General features: G+C 45.1%; 1 protein-coding gene across 1 annotated transcript; it reads right to left on the minus strand.

Moving 5' to 3' along the window:
* Window positions 1–3109: 3109 nt before the first annotated feature.
* On the minus strand, window positions 3110–4755 carry LOC142796374 (THAP domain-containing protein 1-like). Its single transcript, XM_075886836.1, has 3 exons — window positions 4508–4755; window positions 4168–4366; window positions 3110–3518 (listed from the first exon to the last, which is right to left on the minus strand). The coding sequence occupies exons 1-3, from the start codon at window positions 4576–4578 to the stop codon at window positions 3111–3113; spliced, it is 678 nt and encodes a 225-aa protein (XP_075742951.1). The 5' UTR covers window positions 4579–4755; the 3' UTR covers window position 3110.
* Between the last annotated feature and the right edge of the window lie 16173 nt (window positions 4756–20928).

Consider the following 20928-nt stretch of genomic DNA (forward strand, 5'->3'; position numbering starts at 1 on the left):
AGCAGTGAAAGTGGAAAGGAGACAAGATGAGCAACTACAGGAAAATTTTTATCCAGAAAGGCAAATTGAAATAGCCACTAAACAAATTGAAAAAGTAATCACGGAGGATAATAAGACAGTGCGGATATACACGAATCTAATTACACTCTTTGAGCTAGAGCTTGCTAAGACGCGTGACAAGTCACCCCGGCAAAGAAGACACAAACCCAAAAGTTGGTGGGATGAGGAAGTTAAGAGAGCCATAGCAAAACGCCAGGAAGCCTCTAGGGAACACAGACATGCTAAGCAGCGGGGTGAACCGACCGATGATGTTGAAAGAAAATGGGAAACCTTTCTAAGCTGTAGAAGGGATGCATCCCTTCTGATCAATGAAAAGATTAGAAGAAAGGGAGCCCAATGGCTGGCAGAAGTACATAAAAAAAGATAGAAAGGCAGCTGCGAAATTCTGGAACCATCTAAACTCCCTAAGAAATGAGACGAGGCTAGAGCAGAGTTTTATAACTACAGCCCAAGGTGCTAGGCTAGAAGGAGACGAAGCTATTGACTATATAAGAACAAGGGTGACAGAAAAATTTCAACAAAGAAGTACTTTATGCACCACAATAGACAAGGACGAATCAAGTGGTGCAATGGCTCAATTTTCACAACGAGAGTTGGAAAGGACTGAGAAAAGGGTTTCTAGTAGTACATCAACAGGCCCAGATGGCATTCCAATTATGATGATAAAGACATTAGGTCCGAAGTCTAAGGAGGCTTTGAGAGAGGCAGTGAGCAAAGTAATAATTGATGGTGAAGTTCCCGATGGATGGAAACTTAGCAGGATGAGCATGATCTATAAAGGAAAGAGGGACAAAGCTGACATAAACAATTACTGTCCTATAACAGTCACATCAGTGGTCTACAAGCTGGCGATGCAGATTATAAAGGAAAGACTGCAGGCATGGATAGATGATGAGGGGGTGCTGGGAAAACTGCAGAATGGGTTTCGGAAACAGAGGAGGTTGGAAGACGATCTGTTCTCACTGACGCAGTGCATCGAAATAGCAGAAAAGGAACACAGGCCCCTGTGGCTAGCATTTTTGGATATCAAGGGAGCGTACGATAGCGTGGTTCAAGAGGTATTGTGGGGAATACTGGACGCACTAGGCGTGGAACTTGTAGTCACTAATCTTTCAAAGGGCATCTATAAAGGTAACAAGGTAGTTATAAAGTGGGAAAAACAGGTATCCAAGCCTGCAGGGGTAAAACGGGGGCTTAGGCAGGGGTGTCTCCTGTCACCCTTATTATTCATGATGTACCTGCAAGGATTAGAGGCCAAATTAGAGGGAAGTGGACTGGGCTTCAACCTCTCTTTAGTCAAACAAGGAAAACTTATTGATCAGGCACTGCCAGCATTAAGGTACGCAGATGATATAGTGCTAATGGCCAAAAACATGGAAGATTTGCAGAGATTGATGGACATCTGCGATAATGAGGGAGATAGGTTAGATTTTAAATTCAGTAAGAAAAATCAGCAGTCATGATTTTCAATGACAACGAAGGTAGTGAGAATACAGGAGGTCACGCTAGAGGTAACAGATAAATACAAATATCTGGGCGTATGGATAAGCAATGGGACCGAGTACCTGAGGGAAAATGAAATATACGTGACGACTAAAGGTAACAGGAATGCAGCAGTGATGAAAAATAGGGAACTGTTGAACTACAATAGGTATGTTGTTATGCGAGGAATATGGAAAGGGGTCATGGTTCCTGGGTGGACGTTCGGCAATGCGGTCTTGTGCATGAGATCAGAAGTTCAAGCAAGATTAGAAATCAAGCAACGTGGAATAGGTAGGCTTGCTTTAGGAGCTCACGGGAATACACCAAATCAGGGAGTACAAGGTGATATATGGGATGGACATCATTTGAGGGCAGGGAAACTTGCAGCAAGATAAAATATGAGAAGCGATTGAGAGAAATGGGGGAGGAGTGTTGGGCTAGAAAGGTTTTCAGCTACTTGTACATGAAAAATGTCGATACAAAATGGAGGAAGCAAACCATGGCGGGAAATGGACTGGTAAATACTTGGTAAACAGCATGTGGCCAAACCAAAGAGAACTATCGGTTAAGAAGAATGTGAAGGAAACGGAGACTGACATGTGGAGAGTGGGCATGATTAAGAAGTCCGCACTAGAGATCTATCGAACTTTTAAGCAGGAAATTGCCAAGGAAAGGATCTATGATAATACTCGGGGTAGTTCTCTACTGTTTGAGGCCAGGACGGGAGTACTGCGAACCAAGACATATCGGGCCAAATACGAAGGGGTAGACACAGTATGCAGTGTGTGTGGAGAGGAAGAAGAAATTGCCGAACACTTGATAATGTTCTGTAAAGGGCCTCACCCTATAGTTCAGGATGATGGCGCAGAGTTTTTCAAAGCACGAGGGTTTGGGGATTGGGAGGGCAAAATACACTTTTAGCGGGTAGACTTAACTAGAAGGAGATTATCTGATTGGTTGCTAAAGTCAAGGCACGAGTGAAAATTAAACTCTTCACTGCAAAGTACGAATCCTCAAACTCACTTTTTAAAGAAAAAAAATAAATCTAGTTTTTGGTTCATTAAATATTACGGCTTGGTGGCGCTAGCCACCGCCCAATCTAAAGGGTACAGCCTTATCCATCCATCCATAATCACAGCAGCGGGCGGTACCAGCCAAGGAGGATATAAAAACCTGCTGGAGTGGAAGCCGCCTATGCTTACCCATGGGAGCGGGTGAAGCCGCGCCGAGCCGCCGGCGGCCATCTTGGCAGAGGCAAGAATCAGCCGAGTACAGCTGCGCTCGCGCTTATCTAAGCAGCAGGTGCAGTTTATCGCGTCTTCAAAGCAATGAAAACAGTTGTGTCAGGTTGTAAGCATTTATTCTTTGCTTTTTGGTGGCGAAATGGCCTACGTAAACGCTTTGAGAAACTCGAAAATGGAAGAACACAATCACACAAACATTAAAAATATATGCGAACAGTATAGCCGAAACGAGCAGCGCGGGGAGACTTGTACCAGCCCCTTAGTGTTCGCTGGGATGGGAGGGCTTCGTTGAACTTGGATCGTACATACTCGTTCGCGGCTGGACTAAAAATGCAAAGTCAGTGCAAATGCTCGCAGCTCAGGTGGGTACTTGCCCTTCTGCTCATTGCCCACCCTGCACAGTAGTTGCTGAATGTCATCCGAGAAAACAGATGAAAACACATGCGAGCCTTCTTCTGACAAGAGTTTTCGCTCTCTGATTTCTTTGATGATTTCTTGGGCGGTTTCATTTCTCTTGACCAGCCTTCGTTTAGTTTGCTGCAGTGTTTTGACCTTCTTCTTCAACTGGGTTATCTCTTCTTGTGAGGAAAGGACCTTGTTTTTGTAGAACTGTTTGGTTGACGAGTCTTCAGGAAAATATTCAGCTCCAGGCAGGTCGCACAACCCAGAACACTCAGGACCAAGCGGGGCCGGGAAATCTCGAGACTTGGGGTCGGGACGCTTCTGTTTGACCTGGGTTTGAAAGCATACGTTTTCTCAGACGAGCTAAAAAGGCAGAAAGCGCAAAAACTAAATGAAACCTCACATGTATAATGTGGGTACGATTAAGCTACACATTTTCTTTGAAGAAATAATAAATGTATTAAGTAACAAGCTTTTTCATAGTCGTGCACGAGACATTGTATGCCAGCAAAAAGGACATGCACCCGCTCTGGTATAACTTTCCATTCACCGGATAGGCCTTTAAGTATTGAATTGTAACCACTGTCAGTATGCTGTAGATGTCAATAATGTTTCTGTAGTAAACATTTCTGTATGCCAATTCCTGCTTAAGACCTGGTAAACAGGTCAGTAGTAATAAATAAATAAATAAGTATCTTGATCACCAGTTAAGCCGAAGGTGAAGCAGTTACCATTACCGGTAACTTCACCTTCGCCGGTGGTGTCTGGTAACGCGGTAAACGGTAACGCAAACACGGTAACGATATGCTAAATCTACAGCTACTCCTCCACAGTACCGCCAATTCTCGGCACGCAAAAAATGCCACGTATACCCGCAACAACATTTCGTGGAACAAGTATTATGTAGCGGCCGTAACGCCACAAGCGTTATGCACGCTAAACATTACGCTTCTCGTCCAACGATGTCAGTAATACTCACAGGTTTCTGCAGATGAGGCGGAAAAGCTGGAAACGACGTGGGCACACTTCCCACCCGCAGTCGCGTCGTTTGTCCAGTGCGGTCAAAGCACTCAGGACTGAAATGTACAGAGCACAGGCGGTCTCCATCCTTAGCGCGCCACCCTTCACGGCGAACTGCCCGCTCCCAAAGACTCCGAACTTCTGCATTCTTTGGAAACCTGTCAAGAAATATACGACAATCAACTGCGGCACACGTACACACAATGCCATTTTGCTGCTCTTTCATGCGCGGGCCTGCAAGCAACTACAATGCGGCTGAAATCACCGCGAATAGAACACGCTAAATTTCATGTACTTACAGGTGAAATGTGAGGCCAGAACCTTTCTTCAGCCTGTTTGTGCATCCGTAGGCAACGCAGGAGGTAACCATTATCCAAGAGCAAGACTTGCACTCATTGAAACTTTGAAGAGAACAGCGTGCACCAGCAACGAAGCGTGGAGGCGACACACCGGCAGCGCGCTTTCTGCCTCCGGCAAGATGGCTGCCGCTGGCGTCACCTGACGGGCGTCGCTTCCACTCCAGCAAGTTTTTATATCCTCCTTGGTACCAGCTAAGCGTTTTTCATCTGCGGCCCATAGGGGCGCGTCAGTCGAGAGTTGTTCGAGACCTGCAACTGTACACCGCTATTTCGGAGGCTATGCAAAGTGCGGCGTTGTTGGACCGTCCGCCACAAGTGGCGCTAGCGACCGAGAACAGGTGGCGCTAGCGACCGGGAACCGACAGATGATGTGGAAAGAAAATGGGCAACCTTTCTAAGCTGTAGAAGAGATGCATCCCTTCTGATCAATGAAAAGATTAGAAGGAAGGGAGCTCAGTGGCTGGCAGAAGTACATAAAAAAGATAGAAAGGCAGCTGCGAAATTTTGGAACCATCTAAACTCCCTAAGAAATGAGACGAGCCTAGAGCAGAACTTTATAACTACAGCCCAAGGTGCTAGGCTAGAAGGGGACGAAGCTATTGAATATATAAGAACAAGGGTGACAGAAAAATTTCAACAAAGAAGTACTTTATGCACCACAATAGACAAAGACGAATCAAGTGGTGCAATGGCTCCATTTTCACAACAAGAGTGGGAAAGGGCTGAGAAAAGGGTTCCTAGTAGTACATCAACAGGCCCAGATGGCATTCCAATTAGGCTGATAAAAACATTAGGTCCGAAGTCTAAGCAGGCTTTGAGAGAGGCAGTGAGTACAATAATAATCGATGGCGAAGTTCCCGATGGATGGAAACTCAGCAGGATGAGCATGATCTATAAAGGAAAGGGGGACAAAGCTGACATAAACAACTACCGTCCTATAACAGTGACATCAGTGGTCTACAGGCTGGCGATGCAGAATATAAAGGAAAGACTGAAGGCGTGGATAGAGGATGAGGGGGTGCTGGGGGAACTGCAGAATGGGTTTCGGAAACACAGGAGGTTGGAAGACGATCTGTTCTCACTGACGCAGTGCATCGAAATAGCAGAAAAAGAACACAGGCCCCTGCGGCTAGCATTTTTGGATATCAAGGGAGCGTACGATAGCGTGGTTCAAGAGGAATTGTGGGGAATACTGGACACACTAGGCGTGGAACATGTAGTCACTAATCTTTTAAAGGGTGTCTATAAAGGTAACAAGGTAGTTATAAAGTGGGAAAAACAGGTATCCAAGCCTGCAGAGGTAAAACGGGGGCTTAGGCAGGGGTGCCCCCTGTCACCTTTATTGTTCATGATGTACCTACAAGGATTAGAGGCAAAATTAGAGGGAAGTGGACTGGGCTTCAACCTCTCTTTAGTCAAACAAGGAAAACTTATTGATCAGGCACTACCAGCATTAATGTACGCAAATGATATAGTGCTAATGGCCAACAACAAGGAAGATTTGCAGAGATTGATGGACATCTGCGGTAATGAGGGAGATAGGTTAGATTTTAGATTCAGTAGGGAAAAATCAGCAGTCATGATTTTCAATGACAACGAAGGCAGTGAGCTTAGAATACAGGAGGTCACGCTAGAGATAACAGATAAATACAAATATCTGGGCGTATGGATAAGCAATGGGACCGAGTATCTGAGGGAACACAAAATATACGTGACGACTAAAGGTAACAGGAATGCAGCAGTCATGAAAAATAGGGCACTGTGGAATTACAATAGGTATGATGTTGTGAGAGGATAATGGAAAGGGGTCATGGTTCCTGGGCTGACGTTCAGCAATGCGGTCTTGTGCATGAGATCAGAAGTTCAAGCAAGATTAGAAATTAAGCAACGTGGAATAGGTAGGCTTGCTTTAGGAGCTCACGGGAATACACCAAATCAGGGAGTACAAGGTGATATGGGATGGACATCATTTGAGGGCAGGGAAGCTAGCAGCAAGATAAAATTTGAGAAGCGATTGAGAGAAATGGGGGAAGAGCGTTGGGCTAGGAAGGTTTTCAGCTACTTGTACATGAAGAATGTCGATACAAAATGGAGGAAGCGAACCAGGAAGTTGACTGGTAAATACTTAGAAAACAGCAGGTGGCCAAACCAAAAAGAACTATCGGTTAAGAAACAAGTGAAGGAAACGGAGACTGACATGTGGAGAATGGGCATGATTAAGAAGTCCGCACTAGAGATCTATCGAACTTTTAAGCAGGAAATTGCCAAGGAAAGGATCTATGATAATACTCGGGGTAGTTCTCTACTGTTTGAGGCCAGGACGGGAGTACTGCGAACCAAGACATATCGGGCCAAATACGAAGGGGTCGACACAGTATGCAGTGCGTGTGGAGAGGAAGAAGAAACTGCCGAACACTTAATAATGTTCTGTAAAGGGCTTCACCCTATAGTTCAGGATGATAGCGCAGAGTTTTTCAAAGCACTGGGATTTAGGGACAGCGAGGGCAAAATAGACTTTAAACGGGTAGACTTAACTAGAAGGAGGTTATCTGATTGGTGGCTAAAGTCAAGGCACGAGTGAAAATTAAACCCTTCACTGCGAAGTACGAATCCTGAACTTCATTATTTAAAGGAAAAAAAAGATAAATGTAATGGTTAGTTCACTAAGTATTACGACTAGGTGGCGTTAGCCGCCGCTCAATCTAAAGGGTACAGCCACATCCATCCATCCATCCATCCATCCATCCATCCATCCATCCATCCATCCATCCATCCATCCATCCATCCATCCATCCATCCATCCATCCATCCATCCATCCATCCATCCATCCATCCATCCATCCATCCATCCATCCATCCATCCATCCATCCATCCATCCATCCATCCATCCATCTATCCATCCATCCATCCATTCTAAAATAAAGAAGAGAAAAGTGTGGCAGCCGTTTTTCTTCTTATGCGGCAGGCATTTTCTAAAGGAGGCGTTGGCCTGAGGAATGGCTCATACTCCCAGCGGAGTTGGCCTGCCTTCAGTTTTTAACAAATTCCGCACTGCGGCGCTCGCGACCGACACTATGTTTGGGAAGGGTGTAACAGGACCATATCGGAAAGGAAAGGTGGGGGTGTAGGAATGCTAATTCACCGCGGAGCCAAATGGGTTAGAGTGAAACAGACGTGTTCAGAGCACCTCTGGGTTCGGGGCACAGTAGGTGGAAAGGAAACGTGGCTAGGGGTAGCCTACTTGTGGACGGGGAATAACTGCAGAGAAAAGAATCAGGAGATAGTGGATTGCATGAGTGCGGATATTAAGGAATTTGGTAATGGGGCCGAAATAATCCTTCTAGGGGACATGAATGCCCACATACATGACCTTGACGGATATTCAGACACCAATGGGAAGTTATTACTAGATCTTTGCGAGCAACATAGTCTAGAGATAGTTAACACGGGGCCTAAATGTGACGGCCAGATCACATGGGAAGTCGGAAACAAGCAATCAAGTATTGATTATTGTCTCATGACTGAAGAAATTTACCACAAACTGACAGAAATGAGGATAGACGAGGAAGGCATTAACAGCTTGGGTAGTGATCATAAACGAATAACATTACAAATGGGATACGAAACTGAAAATATGAGCATGGAATCAAAGTCTGGCAGCTCGTATTTAAATGACAAACAAATAATAAATATAGCCGCAAGAGTCGAGGAAGAAGTAGGCGAAATACCAGGCAAGGACTGGGAGTATAGTGAGCTGTTACATCTAATGACGAAGGATATAGGGAAAGAGAAGAAAACTGTTTGCTGGAAAGGAAAAAGGAAGCCAAAAAGTTGGTGGAACAAGGAAATCCGGGAGGCGATCGAGAAGCGACGCGAAGCCTCACGGGAGCATAGAAAGGCAAAAAAGGAGAAGCGGCCGCAGGACGAAGTCAAAAAAATATGGGAAATATATTTAGAGAAAAAATCCCTTGTACAGAAATTGGGAGAGGCAAAAATTAAAGGTGAAAGTGAACGCTGGATGACAGAGATACACGAAAAAAAGGAGGCCGCGCCTAGGATTTTTTGGAGCCACATAAAGGCGCTAGGTAGGAAGTCTGTCACAACGCAACAACATATTCTAGATGAAGGAGGAAATCAATTGGAAGGGTACGAAGCGCTAGGTTACATCCAAAAGGTAACAGCCGATTCGTTTCAAAAGAGCGTCCAGGGGATCTCCCCGGTGAGTAAAAGTGTGGCGGAGAAAGCAACAGAGGAAGAGCTAGTACTTAATAATTTCAACTGGAAAAAGGCCGAAGGAAAAATTCCAAAGCGCACTGCCGCGGGTTTAGATGGGATTCCCGTTAGCCTCATTAACGAACTAGGACATAACACTAAAGAAGCATTGTTAAAAGCAGTAGAAAAAAGCTTAAAGGACGGACAAATACCGGACAGTTGGCGACAAAGTAGAATGAACTTAATCTATAAAGGCAAGGGAGAAAAGGACAAGATTCGCTCGTATAGACCACTAACCATTACATCGGTACTATACAGGATGGCGATGCAAGCAGTAAAAATGAAAATAGAAACATGGGCCGAACATAACGATATTTTTGGAGAACTTCAGAACGAATTTCGAGTCGACAGGCGGTTAGACGATAACCTGTTTGTTCTCACTCAGTGTATAGAAATATCCAAAATAGAGAATAGGCCCTTGTACGTGGCTTTTCTAGACATCACTGGGGCATACGACAACGTTAATCAGGAAATTTTGTGGGATATATTGAAAGGAATGGGCATGGGCGACGACTGTATACAGCTTTTGAGGGAGATATACCGAGAAAATACAGTTTGCATAGAGTGGGAAGGAATGCGTAGCAAAGAGAACGTTGAGGTTAGCAGGGGTCTGAGACAGGGATGTCCTTTGTCCCCGCTGTTATTCATGCTGTACATGGTGAGTATGGAAAAAGCCCTAGAAGGTAGCAACATTGGTTTTAATCTGTCACACACAAACAGGGCGGCATGATGATTGAGCAGAAGCTTCCAGGTTTATTTTATGCGGACGATATCGTCTTATTTGCGGACAGTCGAGATGATATACAGCAGCTGGCGAATATATGCGGAAGGGAAGGTGAAGCTCTTGGACTAGGATTCAGTGTAACGAAGTGTGGATTGATGGTATTCAATGATCCTTGTGATCAGACGGTGTCCATACAAGGCCAAGAAATACCGAGGGTAAGTGAATACAAGTACCTTGGAGTATGGGTAAATGAGAGTGATAGATACATGGAGGTACAGGAAAAAGCCTCGGCAGCAAAAGGAAAGAGGAATGCGGCAATAATGAAGCACAGAGCGTTGTGGGGATACAATAGGTATGAGGTGCTTCGAGGTCTGTGGAAGGGTGTAATGGTTCCAGGGCTTACTTTTGGGAACTCAGTGGTGTGCATGAGGGCAGAGGTGCAAGCGGGAATGGATGTAAATCAAAGGACTGTGGGACGCCTCGCGTTGGGTGCTCACGGGAAGACGACAAACGAGGCTGTAAAGGGCGATATGGGGTGGGCAGGTTTTGAGGCGAGGGAAGCGCAGAGCAAAATAAGGTTCGAAGAAAGGCTAAGAAATATGAAGGAGAGTAGATGGGCAGAGAAGGTGTTCCGTTATTTGAATAGGAAGAGCGTGGACACACAGTGGAGAAAAAGAACTAGAAGACTCACTAGTAAGTATACGGCTGGTATTGTAAGCCATATGTCAACAAAGAGCGTTAAGGGAAAAGTCAGGGAGGCGGAGAGGATTTACTGGATGGCAGCTATGGAGAAAAAACCGGCTTTGAGTAACTACCGAAAGGGCAAAAATGAAATAAGGAGGGAGGCATTTTACGATAATTCAAGGGGAAGCGCTTTACTGTTTGAAGCGAGATCGGGTTGCCTTAGAACGCGTAGTTATAAAGCAAGATTCAGTAAAGAAGAAGAACAATGCACATGCTGCGGGAAAGATAAGGAAACGGCGGAGCATGTTCTGATTGAATGTGGAGATATCCACCCAGGTGTACGTTTGGGCACGAGCCTACAGGAAGCCTTGGGTTTTAGGGACAACAATGGAAAGCTGAACACACCCGCGATTGAAATAAGTAAGAGACGGTTAGAGTATTGGTGGCAGAAAATTAGAGAGAAAGGACAAAAATAAATATTGGAAAAATAAAATATGGACAGTGTGCCGTAAATGGCAGAGAACTTAAGCTGAAAATTTACCTTTTTTTCCATTAAGATAGAATTTATCGAAGTAGAGGCATTAGGCCAACATAAAAAGAAAAAAAAGGTTTTTTTTTTTGTCGAGCCTGGTGGCATACTTGTCACCACCCCGTTATAAAGGGGACGCTCATAGCATCCATCCATCCATGTAAAGCCCCTATATTTTGGAAAGTAGCGACTTTCTTGGATCTTTGCCGCCGTTTCCCTTACCCGCCACTTCCCTCCTCGCATACTCTCTCAGGAGGGGAGACGACAGGGCTTCCGCGGTCCCTAATTGGCTGCGGGGAGCGAAACGTCACCGTGACGTCTCCGCCCCTCGTCGAGCGGGGGCCAAACTTGTTTGCCTTTTTCTTTTTTTTTTTCCGCTGGTCGCCATTTGCCACCCTGTCGCCACGGCGACTTTCAGCGCGCACGTGCTTCTTCGCGCTTGTTTTTATCACCGCAATGCCGTTCTGCTGTGCCTATCAATGTAATAGCAGAAGCGAAAAAGGATTCTCGCTGTTCAACATTCCGTGGGGAAAAAGAGATGTCCAGCGCAAGAAGCAGTGGCTGCACAATATCGGAAGAAAAGACTTTGCGCCTACCAGAAGGACTTCTTTGTGTGAGGTAAACTATAATTTTTGGTATTTCCCCGCCGGCACGAGGAGTTCATAGAATGTGGTGAATTCGCTCTTTCACATTCACAGCTATTTCTAATTTTTGCGAAACCAGGCTTCTCTTTTTTTTTTGCAGAGAAGCGGGTCGGGACACCGCAAAGTGAGGTACAGCAAAATGCGCGCCTCTGCATCGATTGCAACTTTAATGCGGATTTAAGATACCTTTCTTAAAAACATTTATACATTTATTTTCCCCTCTCTATTGGTATGTAACGACGTGCTATTTTGGTAGAATTTTTTCCACGTGTCTTTAAAAATTGCTGCACAGCTGTATTTTGTTTTAGACATGCTTTAAAGAAGTTTTTTTATAGTAAACAAAAAGCCGCTTACTGTAATATGTTAGTCATGTCCAGCAACACGTAATTTTTCAATATGCAGTATTTAAATTTGTATTTTGTATATTTACCTGGGTTGCCCATTCGTGAGGTACCGGTTAGAGCTCATGTGCAACTATGAACTTCTAAATCACAACAGGAGGGCATTGAGGCTATCATTCAGCTCTTTTTTTTTCTTTTTTGCAAATCGGAATGGGTCAAAACCAATACCTGAGAAGTGTTCGGGATACCACAGTTTCAAATAATCGTATTATAGTTTTGCAGCTCCATTTTACTGAAGATCAGTTCGAGCCATTGATACTGCAGAAGTATGGAAAAAAGAAGTTGAAACCAAACGCCGTTCCAACTTTGTTTTCGCACCGGCCGGCTCCGAAGCAACGAAAACCTCCCGCCAAAAGATGCGAAATTCGCACACACTTGCACCAAGGTGAGCGATCTCAGGAATGACAATAACCTCTACTGATAATTTACAATCGATATGCGTTATCTTGGCGTTTTGAATTAGTGTAGCCAATATTATCCGAAGTTATTTGCGCGGATAAATGCACGCGAGTGTCATTCAGTGCATGACTTCATTGTTGCCGCAGGCAAGGTGAACTTCGGGACATGTGAAAGTAGCAGCGGTCAAAAACATGTTGCCTCGTTATCGCCTGGTTCTGCGTCCAACTCCTCAATTCGTTCGTTGGGGAGAAATATGCGGGATCCTCCTCCGCCAGTCTGTCGGTGCCGACGCAACAGACACAACTTGCAGTGATGGGTTTGGACGACGAAAGCGTTATAGCGCATGTGGAAAGCCTGCCCGAGCTTTCTCGTAAGATTCTTTTTTTGCTGTTTGCGATTAATGTTGAAGCACCTTCTGTTTGTTCACAGGGTTTTTATGTTAAATTTTATTTACAGCTGAAGTCCCACTAAGCCCGCAGTCCAGCAATATACAGGCACACATGGACGTGGGTTTGTCAGGTGAGAAATGATAGCTTTGTTTAGGGCTTGTCGATTTTTTTTCTGATTTGCATTCCACAGGTTCGCTTGTTCCTGTGACTTCAATTGCCAGTGACAGCACAGCTTCAGATTCATTCTCGTGAACATTTCATTCTCGTGAACATGTCTTCCAAAAATGTGTGTCCAGTATTTTCTGGGTGCATCATGATGTCCTAATTATATTAAAGATGAAGTACAAATAAAGAGTTTTCGTAGAATGCTCTGATCAACGTGTATTTATTCGTTTTCATAAATAATATCGTCACAAGCGAATGGGCATTACAGAGGGGAGTGGGTACAGAAACATAAACTTCATAGTAAATAAAAACACTTTAAGCATGGTACAATATATAAAATGTTAGCTAAAGCGAAAAAACCAAACGCCACAAACGGAGTGGCAAAGTACCTGGTAATACAATAACAGGGTTCTGTGTTTGTCGCCGCTTTTCTCGTCGCCACTTCTTCGCTAAGAGGTTAACACCTGTTCATCACAATCGTCTGACCCTTGCATAGCCATCGTGGCGTCTGCATGCGAAAGTTCTAATAATAATACGTAAAAACGCCGAAGCAACAAGCGATCCCATTGACCCTGCCGCAGCGTCTCGAGCGCGGAGGGCGGCAAAGCGTGCCGTGTGCAGCGCGCCGGCCGGTGCGAGAGCGAAATCCGAGGAGGAAAGCGGCCGGAGGGAGGAGAGTGTCGCTACTTTCAAAAATATAGGGGCTTTAACACTATGAAGGTCGGGGCGCCTGGGTAGTTGTTAAATAGCTAGAGCCGAACACGAAGGGGACCTAGTGTGAGGCTACTAGCGAAATTGAACACGTATGTGTGCGGTTTAGGCGGCAGCTTCAAACAGTTGTTGAGGTAGGAGAGTTAACGGACGCGGCTGGATAGCGGGATTAGGGTTGAACGTAGGCCTGTCGGGCACTCGGTCCGATGGTCGGGCGGGCGATGGCTAAGAAGGCTAGGAAAACCAAGAGCGAGAGTGAGCTGGTGCAGTGTGAAGAATGCACACGCTGGTGCTACTTAGATGAGACAGCATTCAGGAGTTTGGCCGACGCGCAGAAGGCGAGCTTCGTGTGCAGGCTGTGCGAGGCACTGAAGGCGGCCGTGCAGCGCATGAAGGCTAGCATCAAGGGGCTTCAGGAGGAGCTTAGGGCGGAACAGGAGCTGAGGATAGAACTCAAAAAAGAGCTAGGAGCGTCGCATGAGCGGGAGGAGGCTACCGCCAGCCTATTAAAGCAAATGAAGGGCGACCTTCGAAAAGAACAGGAAGGGCGGACCGAGCTAGAGCAGCGGGTAAAGGAGCTAATGGCGCTTTGCCCCGGCCCCGAGCGGTGTGAGACGGAAGGCGCGGGTAGCGGAGAAGGCGACAGGCGGGAAGGAACAGGCGAGAATGGAGGTCAGGGGGCCGCAGTGTCTGGCCACAGCACGGAGGCTCCGAGAACATACAGCTCGGTGGCGCAGCAGTCTTCAAACAGGGCAGAAACACAGGACAGACGGCAAAGAAAGAAACAGGTAAAGCAAACAGGGGCGCCATCACAAACAGGAAGCCAGCGATTGGAGCGTAGAAGGGTCCTAGTCGTGGGGGACTCTAACGTGGCCAGGGTTAGAGATGGCGTCTTCAAGACAGTGAAGGAAGATGGGAGAGTCAGGGTGGAGGCACAGTCAGGGAAGAACATGGTGAATGCACTTGGCCAAGCTCAGGAGGTTGTAGAAAACAGCATGGAGGGCAAAAATCTAGTCATTATTCATGCTGGGCTCAATGATGTGTTGAAGGGCAAGGATCAGAATCTTCAGAGAAAGTTAGAGGATGGGATGCGTAAGCTCCGAGAAGCCTCTGGGAGTGTGCATGTGACCATATGCACAGTCCCAGAGGTCTGGGGGCAGCCTCGTGGGATTGAAATGAGGGTAGTGGAGGTCAATTGTGTGATCAAGAGTTTGAGCCGGCAACTAGGATACAACCGGTAATGGAAGTTAACCAAGACGTGTACGAGCCCGGCGCTCGCCCCTTTGCACAGGATGGCATTCACTGCAGTGGTGCGACGGGCAGGAGGGTCGGTAACAGAATGGGTCGCCAAGCCCTAGCTTTTTTAGGGGGACCCAGAGCCCTGAGGCCAACAGTGTAGCCAAATACGGACTTAAAGGGGCACAAATATTCAAGCCGCACGAAGTACGTAAGAGAAGAAATCGACGTAAGCACAATGGCCGAGCTAAGTTAGACGTAGGCTATATTAACATGCAGGGTGGCAGGAATAGGTTAAAGTGGGAAGAGATAGAAGAGCAGTTGAGGCAGGAGGAGCTGATGGTATACGGGGTTGTGGAGACACATCTTCGGGACATGGAGCAACCACCATGCATTCCGGACTACGTATGGGAATATTGAAATAGAACAGAAGGCAGCAAAAAGGGGGGGTGGGTGGAATCGGTGCCTTTATACATAGCAGCATGGGTTGGCAAAGACTGAAGCAGGGATGCATTGAACATTTATGGTTAAGAGGGAAAGTAGCTGGGCAGATGACACTCCTTGGTTTCGTGTACCTGTGGACGGGAGCAAAGGACAGAGAGGAAAACCAGGCAATGGTGGAGTGTATATCAAAGGACATTGAGGAATTAGGAGGAGAGTGCGAGATAATTATACTAGGAGATATGAATGCGCACAAAGAAGATATAGATGGGTATACTGACCCAACAGGCAAAATGATCATGGATATGTGTGAAAGGCATGATCTGTTCATTTGAAATAGTACCGAGAAGTGTGAAGGGAAAATAACATGGGAGGTAGGAAGGCTGCAGTCAACGATAGATTACGCACTGATGTCACATAGGTTGTATGATAAGCTCAGGGGAATTCCCAAAAGGCTCGTCTAACGATCCCTTTTTTTGTTAGCGGTGTCGAGCCCCACTGAAGTGCTTGACTTCTGCTCAAAACAGTGTATGAATCCCTTTTTGAATACTGTGCAACGTGCCACCTTATCGGTCTACTTCTAATTCTGTCGGGTGATGTTGAGATGAACCCGGGACCCCAGGAAACTTTGGAAAGCCTTGCAGAAAAGGAATCCTGGTTAGAACTTACGCAATCTACCATTCGGGACAAACTTGCATTCGCTTGGCTCATGCTAACATCGAAAATCTTGTCGGCAACCTCTCGTCGCGTCTAGATGTGGTTGAAAAAAATTCGACATAAACCAGTGCAAAAGCCCACCCCTCAACCCCCCCCCCCTCTCTCTCCGAAATTGCTTCTCTTTCTTGTGAGGTAAAACAACTCGCTGACAAATGTGATGACGCTGAAAACCACCTACGCCGATCGAATCTATTGTTCTTCGGAAGTAAAGACGAAAATACAGAAACTTGGGCCGAATCTGAAGCAAAAATAATTTCTTTTTGCGCCACGAACCTCGAAATAATCATCACCGACGCAGCTTTAGAGCATGCGCACCGGCTCGGTCGCTACTGCACCGACAAAATGCGCCCAATTATCGTTAAGTTTGCGCACTTCAAAGATAAATCTAGAATCCTCCAGTCTTCTCGGAAACTGAAGGAAACAACCTTCTTTATACAGGAAGACTATTCAGCACGCGTGCGCCTCGCAAGGCAAAAGTTATACTCTTTTGGGCAGCAAAGTAACGCAACCTTTAAAATCCACTTTGACAAACTGACAATTGATAAGAAACAATACACCTACGATGCAATGACCGATTCCGTTGTTGAACTAACCACATAGCAATTTCCACGTGTCCACAAGTCCGCTCTCTCTCATGCTAACGTTCCAAGCAAGCCCTTCACAGCATTTCAGCTTTCCATAACGCAACTGTAATGCTTACTAACGTCCGGAGCAACCTGCCCAAAAGAGAAACCGTTGAAGCTCTACTGGAAGATAACAGTACTGATCTCGCGATATTTACTGAATCTTGGCTTAACCCGGACATTCAGGATAACGAACTACTTTCCGCAAAATCTTGATACTGTATTCACAGGCAAGATAGGCTGGGGCGCCGGGGATGCGGGGTTGTGGCGCTTGTAAAGCCTAGTTTGCCTTCTTCCAGAATTGATGCGGAATGCCGTCATGAAATTCTGTGCGTAAATCTAACTTTTCCAACCAGTAAAACAGTACTAATCACATGTTATTGAGCCCCCGACTCTGACGATAATTTTACACAAGAACTCTACTCTGTTGTCTTGGACCTAACTTCTCGCTTTCGCCGTTCGAACTTCTTATTGTGTGGCGACTTCAATTTCCCAGACATTGATTGGTTTCACCTAGCTGCTCACTCACCCCTTTCAAGAAACCTTCTAGATTTGTGCGTTATGTTTAATTTTGCCCAAATAGTTACTATGCCCACTCGTGGTACCAACATACTCGATTTATTTTTGGTCTCGACTCCCGATCTTGTAAACTCAGTTCAATGCGTAGATGGTATCAGTGACCATAAAATTTTATTAATTGGCCTTTCCATTCCTATTCCTACCCGACAACCTCTCAATAAGTACATTCGTGATTATAACAAAGCCATTTTTTTCAAAATTAATGAAGAACTGGCAGATTTCTATGAAACGTTTTGTCATTGTGCGGCTTCGCGAACAGTCGAACAAAACTGGGTGTTATTTAAAAACAAAATGATGTCCTTAATTGACAGACATGTACCTATAATCTGTATTCGCGGCGATGCCGAAAGACCATGGTACTCTAATTCCTTGAGGAGGCTGTCAAAAAAAAAAAACGCCTCTTCAGAGAAGCCAAGTTATCGAAATCCCCTGTTGAATGAGAAAAGTATCGCACATGTTTGCGCGAGTACACTTAAAAATGCAAAAAGGCAATTCTTCGGTCATGATCTCGTCGGCATCCTGCGCAACAACCCACGAAAATTTTGGAAGTATTTGTCTCCTAAAAACAGCGCTGCTCAAAACTTGCCATTTACTAATCCCGATGGTTCGGCCATTTCCGCCACTGACTCCGCCAAAATCATGAATTCCCGTTTTTTATCTATATTCACGCATGAACCCTCCACCGATGTTCCGCCCTTGCCGCTCAGAGACTTCCCGCAGATGCCACGCATTTTCGTTACAAGCGAAGGAATAGCGAATCTAATCGACAACCTTAAATTCTCGAGTTCCCCTGGCCCAGACAATATACCCGCTAAAACTCTGAAAAGCACAAAAATATTATCCAGTATTATCCTACAATTTATTTTTAACCAATCCCTTGACACTGGTTTTATTCCTAAAGACTGGAAGATAAGTAAAGTCACCCCCATGCCCAAATCAGGAAGCCCTTCAGACCCCTCAAACATCGTCCTATTTCGTTAACGTGCATTGCCTGCAAGCTGCTAGAACACGTAATCTACTCCCACATTGCAACTCATCTGGACCGAAATTCCTTCTTTTTTTCTAACCAGCACGGGTTCCGGCGTGCACTGTCGTGCAAGACACAGCTGTATGAATTTTCTACTGACCTTCATTTTAACCTATACTCTTCTTTTCAAACAGACGTATTCTACCTCGACTTTTCCAATGCTTTCGACCGTGTTCCCCACCGCCGTCTAATAAGTAAACTTTCTTGTCTCAGTATAGACCCCTTCGCCCTGTCTTGGATTAAAAATTTTCTAACCGGTCGTGTTCAGTATACTGTTGTCGCGAATAATGAATCAACCCGTGTTGATGTAGTTTCTGGTGTACAGCAAGGTTCCGTTCTTGGGCCTCTTTTGTTTATAACCTTTATTAATGATATTCCAGACAAAATTTCGTCCACCACCCGCCTTTTCGCAGATGATTGTGTGCTTTTCACAGATGATTGTGTGATCTCATGTTACACTGACCAAATTACACTCCAGAATGACTTGTCTAACATACATAATTGGTGTTCGTGGTGGCTAATGCAGCTTAATACACAAAAATGTAAATTCATGCAAGTTTTGCGCAAGCGCACTAACTTTTCCTTCCAGTATTCTGTGAACTTCCAACCCTTAACCCAGGTCGACTCCTATCGTTATCTTGGCGTAATAATAACAAGTAAACTAACATGGTCCGAGCACATAGAACAACTAGTCACCGCTTCAGCAAAATCACTTGGCTACATTAAAAGATCGCTTACGTCCTGCCCACCGCAAATCCGAAAATTAGCTTACGAAAACTTCACGCGTACTAAACATGAATATGCTTCTGCTATTTGGAACCCTCACAAAAATTACCTAATCGACGCATTAGAAGCAATTCAAAATCGTGCTGCCAGATTCATCACCTCACAATACAGTTCTCGCTTAAGTATTACCAGTATCAAACTATCCCTCAACCTCCCTCCTCTAGAAATTCGCCACAAAGTCACTCGGCTCTGCCTTCTGCACAAACTATACCATAATTTCCCGTAGCAACGCAATACCGTTCTTCTACCTCCCGCCCGTTCATCGCGTCGCCTCTTTAACTCCCTATGTTTACAGCGCTTCATGGTTCAACTAACGCTTTCAATAAATCATTTTTGCCTACTGCCATTCAAGACTGGAATAACCTGCCTGAATCCATAGTGCACGAACAAAACCTCTTAAAATTTAAACAGCTAATGAAAAATCACTTGATATGTTAGTTAATTTACGATTGTTGCCGTTTTCTTCCACGTATATATATATACATATATTTCCTTCTGTTGACATTGTTTTTTATCATGTAGTTCACTTTCGATTATGCTTTGTACCATTGACAATCATGCATCTGATGAATTGTGTTTTTGCCTCCCCCTTATGTAATACCCCGCAAGGGGCCTTTAAGAGTTCAATAAATGATGATGATGATGATAGATGAAGGTGGCTTCAGAAGTCTGGGTAGTGATCACAAACGTATCAAGCTAAGTTTTGGAAGAGCAGTGAAAGTGGGAAGGAGACAACATGAGAAACTACAGGAAAATTTTCATTCAGAAAGCAAATGAATATTGCTACTAAACAAATTGAGACAGTAATCACTGAGGATAATAAAACTGTGTGCACATACCCAAATCTAATAAGACTGTTCGGGCTAGAGCTTGCTAAGGCACGTGACAAGTCACCTCGGAAACGAAGACACAAGCCCAAGAGTTGGTGGGATGAGGAAGTTAAGAGAGCTATAGCAAAACGTCAGGAAGCCTCTAGGGAACACAGACATGCTAAGCAATGGGGTGAACCGACAGATGATGTTGAAAGAAAATGGGAAATCTTTCTAAGCTCTAGAAGGGAAGCATACTTCCTGATCAATGAAAAGATTAGAATAAAGGGTGCTCAGTGGCTGGCAGAAGTACATAAAAAGGACACAAAGGCAGCTGCAAAATTTGGGAACCATCTAAACTCCCTAAGAAATGAAACAAACCCAGAGCAGAGGTTTATAACTACAGCTCAACGTGCTAGGCCAGAAGGGGACGAAGCTATTGAATATATAAGAACAAGGGTGACAGAAAATTTTCAACAAGAAAGTGCCTTATGCACCACAATAGACAGGGATGGATCAAGTGGAACAATGGTTCCATTATCACAACGAGAGTGGGAAAGGGCTGAGAAGAGGGTTCCAAGTAGTACATCAACAGGCCCAGATGGCATTCCAATTATGCTGATAAAGACATTGGGTCCGAAGTCTAAACAGACTTTGAGAGAGGCAGTGTGCAGAACAATAATCGATGGTGAAGTCCCTGCTGAATGGAAACTTAGCAGGATGAGCATGATCTATAAATGAAAGGGGGACAAAGATGACATAAACAACTACCGTCCTCTAACAGTGACATCAGTGGTCTACAGGCTGGCGATGCAGATTATAAAGGAGAGACTGCAGGCATGGATAAAGGATGAGGGGGTGCTGGGGGAACTGCAGAATGGGTTAAGGAAACACAGGAGGTTGGAAGACAATCTGTTCTCACTGACGCAGTGCATAGAAATATCAGAAAAGGGCCACAGGCCCCTGTGGCTAGCATTTTTGGATATCAAGGGAGCGTATGATAGCGTGGTTCAAGAGGAATTGTGGGGAATACTGGACGCATAGGCGTGGAACATGTAGTCACTAATCTTTCAAAGGAAATCTATGTAACAAGGTAGTTATAAAGTGGAAAAAACAAGTATCCAAGCCCACAGAGGAAAAACGGGGACTTAGGCAGGGGTGTCCACTGTCACCCTTGTTATTCATGATGTACCTACAAGGATTAGAGGCCAAATTAGAGGGAAG

This window comes from Rhipicephalus microplus, chromosome 2, assembly GCF_043290135.1.
Source record: "Rhipicephalus microplus isolate Deutch F79 chromosome 2, USDA_Rmic, whole genome shotgun sequence".
NCBI lineage: Eukaryota > Metazoa > Arthropoda > Arachnida > Ixodida > Ixodidae > Rhipicephalus > Rhipicephalus microplus.